This window comes from Puma concolor, chromosome B2, assembly GCF_028749965.1.
Source record: "Puma concolor isolate L17-30 chromosome B2, mPumCon1.1.hap2, whole genome shotgun sequence".
Taxonomy (NCBI): Eukaryota; Metazoa; Chordata; class Mammalia; order Carnivora; family Felidae; genus Puma; species Puma concolor.
In genome coordinates, this window is record NC_141671.1 from 51,675,388 (window position 1) to 51,690,889 (window position 15,502).

General features: G+C 41.4%; 1 protein-coding gene across 4 annotated transcripts in view; it reads right to left on the minus strand.

Moving 5' to 3' along the window:
• Window positions 1-15,502, minus strand: part of ELOVL5 (ELOVL fatty acid elongase 5) — a 75,368-nt gene that overhangs the window by 13,076 nt on the left and 46,790 nt on the right. For 3 of the 4 annotated variants that reach the window (XM_025926165.2, XM_025926164.2, XM_086707081.1), the window contains 2 exons: window positions 14,342-14,407; window positions 10,851-11,038 (listed from right to left, as the gene is read on the minus strand). In XM_025926165.2, the coding sequence (XP_025781950.1) occupies window positions 10,851-11,038; window positions 14,342-14,399 (246 nt within the window). In that variant the 5' untranslated portion in view covers window positions 14,400-14,407. Of the gene's footprint in view, window positions 1-10,850; window positions 11,039-13,490; window positions 13,622-14,341; window positions 14,408-15,502 lie in introns of those variants that run through there. The other variant, XM_086707083.1, reaches the window with a different exon arrangement.

The window sequence follows — 15,502 nt, forward strand, 5'->3', positions numbered from 1 at the left end:
CCAAGCTGACTTCCCCTGCTCCCTGACCTAAAGTCAGACCCCTTTCCTTCTCCAAGCATACCACTCCTCACCCACCTCGATATGGCCAAGGGCACAGAGCACAGGTTTGGGCACTAGCCAGGAGGAGGTTAAATCCTAGCATCCCACATTTTAGCTAGGTGACCTTAGACAAAGTATGTCGATCTCTACACACCTGTTTCTTCATTCCCCAAACAGGACAAAAATAGCAGTCCCACCTCTTCAGGCTGCCCTGAGAAATAAATGAGATGCATGGAGTGTACAAATGCTTATCCTACCCAAGCTGGCACATGGGACAAACACAATGAAGTTAGCAGTGACCATGAACTTATTCTTTTCAACCTGAGTGCTGTCTGCACCCAGGTACCCCCATCTCTAGCTCTAAAAATCCTATCTACCTTCAAAGCTTGGTTAAAATTCTCTTCGTGATCGTTTGCTTGAGCACTCCAGCCTGAAGTCTATCCTTCTTCCTCTAAGCTCACCCTTGTGAGCTTGTGGTATGTGCTCATATGCTCCTCCTTTCAGCCCTTTGTTAAAGGGTCTGTTTTGCTCCCTTTGGTAAGCTCACAGAGGTGGGGACTGTGGCTCCTGCATCCACAGAACCCAGCCCAGGGACTTGTACACTAGAGGTGCTGAATAAATATTTGCTAAACGAATGATAAAGAGGTCAAGCCATGGCTTTTTGCCCCTCAAATTGAGGCCTAATGTGTTATTCATAGCCAAAAAAACCCCACCAAAACAAAAAAACCCCAAACCCCAAAAGATGTCATTTGCAAATGGAGAAATTGAAACAAAGTATTTTAGTGAAACTTGAATTTGACAATATTCGTCTGGATTCTTCTGTTCACAAGTTGGAAAAACCAGTCCCCATCAAATGTCATAGTGGGGGGATATCGAAAGTTGAATTCTCAAGTATCCTCTGCTTTCGAAGGGATAGAATAATTTAACACACGAGGACCAAGCACCTGACTTAAAGTTTCTCCATAAGACTTTCAGCAATTCTCCATAAAATGGGCCAGTGCCAGAAGGTTCTGTTCCCTCCATCCCCCATCAGAGGGAAACAGCATGGGGTTTTCAAGGCTATTCCCTCCAGCTCCACTAGGAACATATCAGAGGAGACAATGCTCTAGTCAAGGTCACCTTAGCTACCACTTCCCTTCAGGGCTCAGGCCTGGCTTCTTTCCAGAGAGCTGCTTTGGTCAGTTCCCCAGAAATCTGACACACTGCTGCAGACACTGCAAAGTGAGAGGGCCCAGGAGGCTGGACAAAGGTGAGGCACTGAAAGTAAGGGTAGGTCTCTCTGTCTTGGGCTTCTGGGAATCAGCTCAAAAGAGGGCAGGACTATACCTCAATGAAAAAGTGGCCACAACGCACAGCTTGCCACTACCTGCACAGTACAGCTACTCCAAGAGCAACAGTGTGCGTTATTTACCTGGCTTTTCCCAAGTAATCAAAATACAAATAGCACTACTACAAACCATATGTGCTTTCCCCTTCCTTGGAGTAAGGCAAACTTTAATTAAGCCAGGAGCATGGAAAGAGCTATAATTAAAGCTGAGCTAGAAGCTTTTTCTTCTTAGGAGACAAATTCAATAACCAAAGGTGGTTTCATGCATCTTTTCATTTAAAGAAGAAAAGTTAGGTGAATAGCACAGCTAGGTCTGGATGATTCACTTCGTGGAGTTAATCATTTCTAATATTGAGAGAGGTGACTTTTCTCATCTAACACCACAGTTAGCCACAAATGAGGCATAACCTCTAGCGTGATAACCACTTCCAGAGCACTTTCTGGAATGCCACCAAAGCATCTCAAGAAACAAGGTCATTTAACATTTAAAGAATAAGCAGAAGAATGTCTTCTTGGGTGGCCATGATCAGCCATTCACCCCAATATTCCAAGATGTCAGAGCCACAAGATAACCCTTTTCCAAAAGGGCTGGCTGCTTTTAGTGATAGGGGTTTGGTAAGCTGTGTGGTCATTACCCCCAAGCAGACATCCATCCAATAGAAGACAATGAGACTAGAGACTGTCCTTACTGGAATTCAATTGCATCTATAGGACCCAAAGGGCATTTCTAAGCAACACCAAGTGTGTGGTTGACATGTTCATAGTTTTTATGGTTTCCATGTGAATGTCCAAGTGTGTGTTTTTTAGATTTGTGTATAAGTTCATGTTTTCAATAGGGAAACAAAGATGAGAAGTGATATGGGTGCCCCAAGGTCACACAACTTTTTGGTGATACCACCAGGCACCCAGAATTCTGGCTCTCAGTTCACTTGCAATCTCAAACGGGAGTTCAATCCTTAATAAGAGCACGATGGGGTGCTCTACCCATGAAGAATTCTCTGGAAAAGCAGACTTGTTACCTGCATCTTTACTTCAGCAGTGGTTTGGTTTGAAATTAACCACCAGCTACTCCAAAATTCAAAGTACCTATTTCTTCCAGGGTTTGGCTAGTTGCTCTTGGCTGTGCTATTATGAAATAGGGTCAGATCAAAGCACGTGGCCTTTCCGGACTATAAGGATGCCCACTTAAGATAATTCACACTCATAACTTTCAAAAGTTTTTTTTTTTTCCCTTATTACCAGAAACACCCTTGAGTTACTGCTGAATGAAATACTCTTAAGTCATAAGGACAGGCTCTATACACTAGAAAAGTCTTCAGAACAAAGCACAAAGAAACAGCTTGTCCTCATCCAAACCCAAAATAGGTATGTCTGGCATTTTTCCCTGAACCCTACACCCTGCCCTCTTAAGCTGGTAGTCCTTTTCTCTCACTTTTCAGGCCTCCTGAGGAGTGGCTTCTACTAAGTTGCTTTCATATATACAGCCAGAAATGCTCATTTTATATTTCATGGGGATGTTAGTGGCTAGGGAGAGCAAGACCTCAAGCTAAAACTCAGCACCCTGAGACAGTGGTGCACAATGGTTTAAGGCACAGGCCTGAATCCCAGGCCTACCTGGGAAGTCTCCGTCCACAGAGAGGGCAGTGGCAGTGTGATGAACAGTCAATGAGCTAGCCCACTACCTGGCGTAAGGCAGGCACCTATATAAATCTTTGCCAAGATTCTAGCCAGATGTTTGCTCCTTCTGCTTCCAGAGCATGAAAGCCCATGAGTAGGCCTGAGGTGGTGTTGCCCCTCCTGTTACAGAAGCCCCAGCCAGGGCATCCTTTGAATAATTTAAAGAGAGATCTCCATCTCTCCATCTACCAACTCTTGCTTTGCAGATTAAGACTGCTTTGGTTGAGGATTTGTAAAGTAATGTGTTTTCTCATGCCACCAGGCCGCCAGGCCAAGTTACACCAAAGGCTTGTGGGGTCAGTTTAGAGGTGTCAGGCCTGGCTTTGGACCAACTCCAAAGCTTGCTCTCAACTGGCAGGTAATCCTCCCCTTTCTGCTGGGTGTGGGAAGTGAAGGGAAGGCTGCATCCTTTTCTCCATTTGCCCAATATAAGGCATTCTCTCAGGGCAGTGCCAGATCAACTGAGGGCGCATAACTGCGTGGGGTGTTTCCACTCATTGAGATAAGTTTCCTTCTGAGCAAAGAGCTTCTGTTGCAGGGGAACCGAGAGTGAGAACTATTTTATGGCAATCATTAGGCCTTTCTGAGAAGTATTAATCTCACCAGATGATTGAACTTCTCTATACCTCTGTTAAATGAGAAAAGCAGAATAGTAAATATTGTTTTCAAAGTACTTTAGTAAACAAAATCTTTTTTTTTTTTTTTTTAATAAAATTCAATGATCAACTACCAGGTCTTTTCAGTGTTTTTCCAAATCCTATTTCCCCACAATATTATTTCTATTTTAGGAAAGCCTGAAGGGAAAGAAAAACAAGACAGTTTAGAATATAGTGTTTCCAAAGCAACTGCTCTGTGGTTCTATCAGGACCTTCAAAGCCAGAGCCCTGGGAGGAACAGGCTGTCAGGTGCTTGCCTAGCTGCTTCAACAGTGTCAACCCCACAATTACAGAGAGGTCAGAAGACACAAGCAGAACACCCATCTCGCAAACTTCTTTCATCTTTCCAATAAAGAAGCATCAGAAGCATCAGAAGTCTTCAAAAGAAGATGCAAAGGAAAAAAAAGTACGGACGTCTGGTTCTGGCAATGCAGCAAACTGAACAAAAACAGAACCCACTCCCCCACTACAAACTCATATACAGAAAAGCTGCACAGAACCCTCCAAAACAAGTGCATCACCTCTGATGCCTAACTGTAAGGTGAGGCCCCTCCCCAACGCATTATTCAGAAAGGAGGAAGTTTGCCTACATCGAAGTCCTTTTAAAATCTTTGACTTGAGGAAGACACATTACCTGAGATAACCCCACCCAGCACAACTAGTTTGGGATGCTTATCCAGAACACCAAACTCTTTTTGTTTTCAAAGAAGAGATTTCACGAAGATTTAATAATTATTCCCAGAGTATGACCTCACAGATGTGGCTGAAAACAAATGGTTAAGTTTGGAGAGAACGGTCATATCTCGATCACAGAGAAAAAAAGACCCGCGATGCTCCTACATTATGGAGTGAAACAAAAGACAAGTGGCAAACTTTCAGAAATGAATGATATACAGCCATTTGAACTTAAAAACTCAATAGATGGATGAGACAGGAGACACAAATGAAAATGTGGGTGAATCAGAAGAATGCAGAGGACAGAGATAAAGAGGCACAAATATTCAAAAGACAGCATGTGTGGAGTCTGGGACTATCTAGCATGTGTCTAACAGCAGAGAGAGGAGGAGAGGCCAGAATCTAGCAAACGATGGCAAAGTACTTTCCTCAACTCATGGAATATGTAAACTTTTGGACTGAAGGCTCACAAGTCCTGAATGAGTTACATGAAAGCAGAGGGCTACCCAGGCAACTGTTTTTAGTTTTTCATGCAGCTTAACAAGTACCTGGAACAAAAAAGATTACCTACAAATGAACAAAAACAAGACTGCAGCTGACCTCCCTGGAATAAATCTTCAAAGTGCTGAAGAAAAATAATCTAGAATTCTATGCCCCACTAAAATACTATTCAAGCTTAGAGACAAATAAAATGATGCTCAAACGGAGACTAAGAGTTTAGTCTTCACAGGAAAGAACTACTCCAGAAGAAGAAAACTGAGACTCAAAGGCAAGAATGAATTTCACAGGTCAATAGCACAGAGAAGAGCAACCCCAGAGTGTAAAGATGATGACTGTTCAGGACCTTGGAACACGCTGGGACTCAACACGACAACCAAGACATGGAAGATGGCATCAGAGCAGAAACTTCTAAGGTCCTGTGTTACTCAGGAGGATAGAAAGAATAATTCACTTTAGACTTTATGAAATCATAAAGGCATATTCAAAACTTATGGGTAACACTAAAATATACAATTAGAAGGAATGATTTTTAAATCAGTAAATGAAAAAAGAAATGTACACACACACAAAAGGTCAAAGAAATTATTCCAAAATAATCACTACACTAAATGAAAATAGGTTAAATTTCCCCACTAAAAGACAAGAGACTATCAGATTCAGTCATTAAAGTCCTATGTATATATCTGGTAAAACAAACAAAAACAAGTGACATTTGCACAAGGAGACCAAGAGTACTCAATATAACACTGTCAACTGGAAACCTGTATGTCCATGCAAAGAGAACTGCACAAAATGGTATGATAAATTGTAACACTGAAATAATAAAGAAGTTAAAATTAATTACCTAAATCTGTAAGTTCCAACATGGATTCATCTCAAAATACAATGACTAAAAGGAGGCTATTTGAAAGAGTAGACACAGTAAACCATTTACATAAGTTAAAAAAATTCCTCACAATATATTACGTGCTATCAAGTATACATACATATGTATTGAAAAGTATAAAAATACATCCGGAGAAGAAACATAGGAACTTTGGAAGGAAGTTATACTTGGGAAGGGACTGTACTTCAGATGCATTTTTGTAATATTTTCTTTTGTAAGTAAACAATTCAAACTGATAATAAAAGATCAATATTTATGAGGTAGATATTGTTTATGTGATTTTATTTTTCATATTCTGAAGTAGTTCTGAAATTACAATTTATTTATTTATTTATTTATTTATTGATTTATTGATTTATTGATTTATTTTTAACGTTTATTTATTTTTGAGACAAGAGACAGAGCATGAACAGGGGAGGGGCAGAGAGAGAGGGAGACACAGAATCTGAAACGGGCTCCAAGCTCTGAGCTGTCAGCACAGAGCCTGACGCGGGGCTCAAACTCATGGACCGTGAGATCATGACCTGAGCCGAAGTTGGACACTTAACCAACTGAGCCACCCAGGCACCCCTGAAATTACAATTTAAAATAAAAAATTCAGAGGGTAAAAAAGAATACGTTTTAGATCTATGCCAATCCAGATCCATCTATTCAGTCAGCTATCAATCATTGCTTGCTTGCTTATTTATGTATGTATATCTTTGAGAGAGAGAGAGAGAGAGAGAGAGAGAGACAGAAGAGGCACAAAGTGAGAGCAGGGGAGGGGCAGAGAGAAAGGGAGACACAGAATCTGAAGCAGGCTCCAGGCTTGTTGTCAGCACAGAGCCCGATGTGGGGCTCGAACCCACGAATTGTGAGATCTTGACCTGAGCTGAAGTAAGAGGCAAACGACTGAGCCACCCAGGTGCCCCTCAATCGTTGTATTAAAATTACACGTTAAATGTTCTGAATGCTTGAGACAGTTCTAACTGCAAGGGAATACAGATACATAAGTACTCAAAAAATAATCTTGTTTGTAATCTGTGATTTTTGTTGTTAATAAAGTAAAATGGTGGTTGAGGCCTTTTCTTTTTTCTTTTAGCATTTGCAACTGTTCTGTCCCAATGCTCAGGATACATTTGATGGAGCCCTACTAACAAAGGGAAGAGACACGGAGATTACAGCCATCCTGTAAGTGCATCATCTGTGTGAGGGACAGGAGGCAGAGGCCACACCCACGGAGCGGTTTAATGGAAAGCCATGTGTCATGTTTGTTGGAATAGCAGGAAGACAAGAGAGGCTAAAGAATCACTGCCTTTTAGAGCTTGAGTCTTCTGACTCAGTGTCCTCCTGCCTTCACAGGGGAACTGATCCTTGAGTAGTTTTCAAGAATGAGATGGAGACTGTCAAATAGAGGTGGGCTTGGTTAGGTCTGAAAGGAAGTTTCTTGGGGGTAGATGGGAAAAATGAAAGACACTGGTATTGGGGGGTTTGAGTAGAGCTAAGCAGAAGGTGCAGGCTGAGAGATCAGTGTCTCCTCCTGAGGAAAGGGGCCAGAAGTTCTTAAAGTTCAAAGCCTACCATGCAGTACTGACCCTGCTTCCTCTGCAGCTACTGCTGAGTCCCAGGATGAGTGCACGAGACCCAGGCTGATCAACAGGGATGCTCCCTTTTGGACTGTAACAAACCAAGCAATGAGGTTCTCTCAGCTTAGGGGGACAAGAGGCCAGAGGCAGGTGGAGAGCAGATATATCAAAATGGTTGGCATACAGCAGCTGCCCGAGTGGGACTCCCATGTTTGGCACATTAACAAAGGAGTCAGAAGTGGCTCAGAAAGCCTGCCAGAGGGGACAGTGGAAACAAGTCCAACTTGGACATACACCACATGATGAGGAAAAGCCACATCTGGCATTGTCTGGTTGGGGGTTCTCAATCTGGACCTCGGGGACATACAGATAGTTTGGAGAAACAGTGGGGCTTCGATAAAGCATGAAATATGCCCTGCCTCTCAGAGGCACATAAGATTTTTATATTTGCTTAGTACTAAGGATAGAGATTTACAATGGTGAGTGACACAAACCAAGCTGTTTTCTATTAACTGAAATTTTATTTCTGAGCCTCGTCACTGTGATTTTAGGTAACACCTAATTTAATACGTAAAAGTTAAAAGGCTTGCCATAAAGCCCTAGACTTTCAATCTAAAACATACCACTGTTCAAATCGGGGATCCAGAAACATTTTCTTAGAAATAAAACACCAAGCTCATGAGGTAATAAGAAGTAATGCCATGTCTCTCCTTTCAATTTTCTTGCTATCAAATGCATTAACTATAAACAAGTCTAAATTTTTTCTACATTTTAAACTCTGTTTCACAGTTTTAAAAGTCATTGTTATTTTCCTTCTTCTGGTAATTTTAAAGCTATAATGACTCTCCCCCTTTTACTTCCTTGTTACCTTCCTTCTTTCAAGATTTCTCTTTGTCTCCTGTGAGTGACAGTTAATTTTATTTGTATTAGCCTAGAACTTGCCAAGGCAGCTGTGAATTCATGCCACAGGATTAAATACACACAAATATCAATGACTACGTATTTATTTTTTAAATTCCTTATGGACCCAAGTATACAGATAAGCAGAAGGGTAAATAACGACTAATAATCATGACCCTGCCAACCCTGCCAACCGTGTGACCGCAGACAAATGGCTCCAGCTCTTGGGACTTTTCTGTGGGATGAGGGGCCCAACTGGGATCTGTCCCCTCCTCACTTTGTTTGGTCATAAAACCCCATGACTACCCTCCTATGTTTTAATATTCAGTGGAATATAAATGCTAAGTTAAAGAAAAACAGTAGCTAAAATGAAATGAAAAAATTGACAAAGGTTATGTTACAGTGATATTATTGATGGGTTTATGCAAATACAGAAAAAAAGTCACACAAACATCAAACGTAAATACTATCTAACTTGGGAAGTACCAGGGCTTGTTTTAAACTCAGGCAGATCTGATTTGGGTTTATTTTTAGAAACTTGATTTAAGGAATTGTTTTTTTGAAACACTTTTTAAAATCTTTTTTAACATTTATTAATTTTTGAGAGAAAGAGACAGAACATGAGCGGGGAGGGAAACAGAGAGGGAGACACAGAATCCGAAGCAGGCTCCAGGCTCTGAGCTGTCAGCACATAGCCTGATACGGGGCTCGAACTCATGAGCTGTGAGATCATGATCAAAGCTGAAGTTGGACACTTAACCAACTGAGCCACCCAGGCACCCCAAGGAATTATTATTATTACTGCTTAATGTACTCACTCTAAATCAGGAGTTAAAATTGTTTTCCGACTGTATATTTCTTAAGCCTCTTTATCCAGTGCTGAGACTGCTCAACGTCTTCTCTAGTCCTCACCAAACTGTCAGGGAAAATCTGTATTTCCTACTACGGTGCTTCTCGACCCTTCCAAGTTCAGTCACCTGCACACAGCAGCAATTTATACAACACTTTGCTTCCCCTCTTTACCCAAGAATTATCTGTTTGAGAGAGGTGAAATGATGAGGTTATAGCTCTGTCTCCAGGGTTTGGGAAACAGAAAAGGCAGATCCTTAACCACTAGAAGATTTAATAATCTTAAATATTTTTTTGTCTAGAATATTGTTATGCATAATAATAAACTCTATAAAAGCTTTCTTAAGGAAATGGCTGTATCATCTATCAATTGTAGGAAAGTAAACAGTTCACTCTGAAAAACCTGACAACCTGCTGCACTTTTGTTCCTTAAACACAGAGATGTGCACAGTGCTGGGCCCGGGAGACACTCCTGCGCACTGTCCCTGCCTCCAGTCCTGCAATATCCACCTTGGAGGCTAATTAAACTGCCTTCATTCTAGAACAAGACAGAAAAAAGCAAAAAGGGAGGTTGTAAGCATTTCACAGAGTACCAAGCATAAAAGTAATGATAGTAGCATCTACCGTTCTAATCGTAAACTCTTTCGCTGCCTTCTGAAACCTACCTGGGAGAACAGGACACAGACCTGGCCCAGGTCCAATCAATACCTCTCGCAATCAGACAGTGTTTCACACCGGCGTATGAACCCAGACACGCTCTTGCACACAGCCACATGCAGACAGAGATGGAGAGGCCTGCGGCTGATGGGGTGGGGGGGGTTCATGCTTTCCTCTAAACACTAATTTCAAGATTGATCCTGGTTTCTCCACTATCCCATGGAGAATTAAAGCCACCATAAAAGGTTAAAAAGCTAAATGAGAGTGCTTGCAAATGTTTATGTATGGCTTAATTCCCCACCCAGAGATTCAGCGACACTTTTGTGTGGTGAGGCATTTGTGTTGCAAGCCTGAAAGGTGAAGTCCCCTCGCCTAAAAATGTACAGAGGCCGTGCTTACCCTTGGAGGGCAGCTTCCCTCCCCCGCTTGGCTTTGAAGGCTGTGTTACATAACTGCGGGAAAGAGGGAGGACCTAAGTTTTGATTCCAGTTTCTTTCCTTTTTACTTCAGCTACAATGCTAGCCTTTGAGATCATCAAACATGGCTTTCAACATCCCAGTTACACAGAAAAAATAACTTGGCCCCAACTTAGACCATTCAAATCCTAAACGCAGATCTCACTATCCTCTCTTCTTAGCTTCTAAAAAAATAACTTGTCAAATCTCAAAGCTATTTACAGTTATCAGACCAGGCAAGAGGCTGACTTACCATAAAGCACACTGAACACAACTGCCACCCACTTCCTTCCTCCCCACCTCCAAACGAGAACCCTGCATTTATTAAATGCTCAACAATAAAACGTTCACAGGTCTGTTTTTTTCACATTTTGTTCATTTGCCATTCTTTGCTCTGCTTGCGTAAAAGTATTTCTGAAAAATTTAATTCTGAATATGAAACATAACCAAAGAATCGATAGCAAAGGCTATTTTAGATGTTCTAAAAGGCATATTTGTACAAACAACTCTTGCATTTTGAAAAATCAATTTTAAAACATACTCAAAATGGAGTCATGTATTTGACCTCCAGGTGCACCCATCCCACCCCCGACACACTGCCCTTCTTCATTTAGGAACACAATTCAGGACGGCGACTGGAACGCATTTAAGGAAGAGACCTACCTCACAGAACATATAGAGAGACAGCAATGTAAGGCCAAGGTTATACACCACTAAAATTCTCCGGCAAGAGAATGGCTGCCTATTCTTCATGTATTTTGGTCCCAGCCATACAGTTAGTAAGTATATGACAGAGCAGATAAAAGTAGGTATATAATTGTCCAGAAGAAACCATCCTTTTACTCTGGTATCTGGAAAATAATAAAAGGAAAACACACAGTGATTAATAAGGCAGATAAAAAACCACAACTTTTTTCAAACATTAAAAATCTTTCCCCATAATTTTGTAACAGTCATCGAATACTCAAGCTCCTAATGCCAGCAAAGCAGTTGGAAGAGGAAGCAGGAGTTTTCAATATTTGTCATATAAGGTGAAGCTCTTTGTTACATGTTCTGAATAATAACATGTATATCATGCATGGCTTCTACATAAAATAAAAACATTAAAAAAAATCCTTTCCAAAGCATCTTAAAGAAAGCAAGGACAAAGCTAAAGTTTCTACTAACTGTATTTATGGACCAGATCTGATGAATGATGCACAGACAGGGTAATGAAACTCCAGAAATGGCAGTCTTTGAACTCCAAAGTCCTCATCTTAAGTCAAGTGTCTGCCAGTCTGCCCAGCATGTGCAGACTCAGAGAAAACATGCTATTTATCTAGCTTAGCAACAATTACTGATTAGAAAGGCAGCATCTGCTATGAGTGCAATGGTCAACAGCAGAGAGGACAATAATTTAAAGAAAAAAAAAAAAAGACAAGGCAGTAATGACAGTGAAGTGACTATTTAAGGAACCATGTGAGCAGCAGAAGCTTGAGAGGGAAGACCTACACTGATTCGGGGCAGGGGAGGGGGCGCTACAGGTGCAGGACAGATCTCCCTTCCCCCACCCTTTTCCTAGGCAGAGAGGAGGAAGATTAGTTCCACAGAGTTGCCAGCAGCAATCTGACAGCCCTCTCCTTGGATGGGGAGAAACTCTCTGGCAGCCAGACCCCCTAGGCGTTAACCTGTCCCCTGCAAGAGTCAACTTCTGCCTGTGGCTGACTCCCAGGAAGCCACTTCCGCAGCATGTTCCCATCTGCATGCTACTTTGATGAGCCCCCAAAACCTATTGCTCCTCAATCTGATCTACCCTCTAAGGCCACCCACTCTGGAGCTCAGAGGCGCATGCAGTTTTCGCCTTCTGCAGCTTCAGAGAAGCAGCATCTAGTGCAGAAAGTCTCTGTTCCTTCTTGGACCTCCTGACTGGACCATCTTGCTACATTCTCCAATGCTTTTTCTCTTGATCTTGCAGGAAGAGCACCCATCCATTTGGGGAATGGATTGTCAGTCTCCTTTCTTAGAGACATTCTAAATTCTCCCTGGGTTTCTCTGTAGTGCTCCTCTCTTGGCTTAAGAGGAGATGCCCTCCACCCTCTCCCCGCTACTTATGCTAAGGTGGTAGAGGGGGTTACCACAGATCTGCTGAACTGGTAGTTCTTAGAAGTCCTTCAGGGAGGTGGCTGGCCACAGTGAACTTAAGGAGGAGATTCGTAGCACCTTTTGTTCTCAGCTCTAGGCCCTGGTTGTCAACTGTGAGAAAGCAAGTTCCCACACAGCAACTAACATTAGACAGTTACATATGCTTGTGTGTACATACATATCACAAACACAATAAATGTACACACAAAACCCTCTCATTTCCTTTTATTTGATGTTCTATCTTACATCTTATTTTATTTTTTTACACCTTGCTTTTAAAATCTTGTAAGGCCGTATCTGCAAGTATCCAGCCTCCATCCATACTGCCAAGTGCTGCCAGAGCGGCTGGCTGCCCCAACGGTGTCCCCAGGCAGTAAATCTTTAGGGATCTAGCTAACCATGGCAGCCCTCGCCCACTCTCTGGTGACTTGTTCAGACAACGGCATGTGAAGCAGTTGTGGCCACTGAGCTTTGAGGAGATGACAGCTGGGTGAAAGGCCCTGGTGAAGAGTTTCCTCCTTAAAGGCATGCAAATGAACAGATTTTTCCCTCCTCCTCCGTAGGTGCTGCCTGGAGCTGCTGTGGTCATCCAGTAACCATGAAAGGTGGAGGGATTTTTCCAAGGGCAGAACTGCTGATATACTGAGAATGTGAAGTAGAAAATGACAAGAACAAGTGTGCTGGGTCCCTGAAATAACTCAGGAGTTGCTCAATCTTGATAATGTAAACGGATCATTTTTGTTACTGTTTCAGCCATTTAAAGTTGGACTTTTTTTGTTCTATGAAGCTGAAATAAGGCATTATCTCAACCCAAGAACACATAAAAAAATGATCTAATTTGGTTTTGCTCATTTGGCTGTACGCTAACTTACTGAATCAGTTCCCCTACTGATGGGCATGTAGATTATTTCCAATCTTTACAAGCAATGCTATAAAGGAGTATCCTTATTCACATCTTTGCAATAATGATCAAGATTAGCTATAGGATCAAGTCTTAGGAGTCAAATAGCAGAGTCAAAAGGCATGTGCTTTTTGATTTCAATGGAAGACACAACTACCCTCCAAAGAGGTCTTATCAATTAGACTGTTTCTCCACACCCATGTTTTATCTCTACCATACTAAGAAATGCAGTTTCTTTTGCTTTCTTTTGTACTTTAAAAATCGTAAATGAAACTGACAACCTTTTCATTTGTTTAAAAGCTTCTTGCAGTTTTTTAATGACTCTTTCTGTGAACCTATAAAGTTCCTTCTTTATAGACACATCAAGAGACATGACAGATGACATTCAAAAAAAGCAACATGGAGCAGATTTACTTCCTAAAAGGAAACAAAACGTTTAAGCATAAAAAGTGAGATCAGGTGTATGTATTTACCCACTGATGTGACACAACGTGAAAGGACAATAAGCCCTGAAAATTATAAAAGGGGAAGAGTTGGGGCGCCTGGGTGGCGCAGTCGGTTAAGCGTCCGACTTCAGCCAGGTCACGATCTCACGGTCTGTGAGTTCGAGCCCCGCATCGGGCTCTGGGCTGATGGCTCAGAGCCTGGAGCCTGTTTCCGATTCTGTGTCTCCCTCTCTCTCTGCCCCTCCCCCGTTCATGCTCTGTCTCTCTCTGTCCCAAAAATAAATAAACGTTGAAAAAAAAAATTAAAAAAAAAAATAAATAAAAAAATAAAAGGGGAAGAGTTTTAAACCACCACAGCAGTGCATTTTGGAAACCAGTTTCAGCTGGATACTCAGAAGAACTGAGGAAAACCCAGCACCAATAATGGTGAAATGTGCAGCATTCTCAGGCTACAAGCTTTCCAGCACAATATGATCTCCAGCTAACGTCACCAGAGGGTCACAGCAGCTGTGTCACAGGGGACACTGCACTGCTACAAGAGTGTCACAGGACTTCTCCAAGCCCCTTGTTATCCAGGACAAAGCACTGGTCTTATCACAGAAGACGCTAATGTTTTCTAGAATCTCTTCATGCAATATTTATAAGTGTCTCTAAAGAGAGGGGAGCAAAACCAAAAACCACCTTACCTCGGGGGCCTAGCAATGCCTTGAAATAGGTACTAAGTGATGCATCAAAATTTTCCATTTTAAAACCTATTAAGAAAAACAGACATTGATTAATCTCTACTCAAAATGCTTTTTATACAGTGTTTTTTTCATAAAAGAACAAGAACAAATTCTTTTCAAAGATGTGCTATGGACAAGGTTATGTTCAAACATTTTTTTTTTTTTTTGAATTCCCAAAGTAACTTGTGTGCTAGGTCTAATTTCGAAATCAAAAGTAAAGCAGAATCTCGTGAATTCATGTTATAAATGAAGTGCCAGTTTTCTGAACTTCTTTTCGCAGTTCCATAAAAATGCTTCCCGTGAAGCTGGAATCTCAGTGGGGAGAAGAGTGGAACCGGGCTGAAAAAGGTGGCAGACGGGAGACGATCCCATCTGGGCAAGAACCAAAGCTTGAGGAAAGACTGTAGCCAAGACGGGAAGAGCCATGTTAGGAAAGGAAGGCCACAGTACAGAGATTTGCTATGCCTCAATTATTATTTAAAAATACTTCATGTCCATGATAAAAAATTCAAATATTAAAAATGAAAAGAGATGGTAAAAAAAATTTCATCGCTTTGCTCCAACCACAATCCCAAAGCCCCACTTTTCAAAGGACCCTAATGGTAACTTTTCTTGGACATACCTCTAGAGATTTTTCTCTTCTGAGCACAAAAGGAGTGATGCCAAATGGGTGTTTTTACAATTGTGGATTTCAATCCATTAATAGATGATAGGTCACCTTGGCATTAATAATTTTATTAGTAATAATAGAAATAATAACCAAGACTGCTTTGTCCCTAGTGAGAATGAACATTTTCCTGTCTTCAGTGTTACTGTATTACATTAGTATGATGATGTATAAGTACTATGTACTCTGTTGTAATATAAAATATACTCTTGCTGTGGAGGTCACAGTAAAAAAATTAAACGGAAAACAATGTTATATCAAGGGGAGTACATACTACCTGCTTGCCTTCACTTGAAACATCTTAGAGATACTGTCTCCTCCCAGTAGTTACACGTCTACCTTCATCTTCGAAGACTTTATAGCTCCCTCCAACCCCTCCATTTAAGATTTCCATTTATAGTATAGCTAAGCATCTTTTCACATGTATATTGACTAGATTTTCGATATTAAAGTTA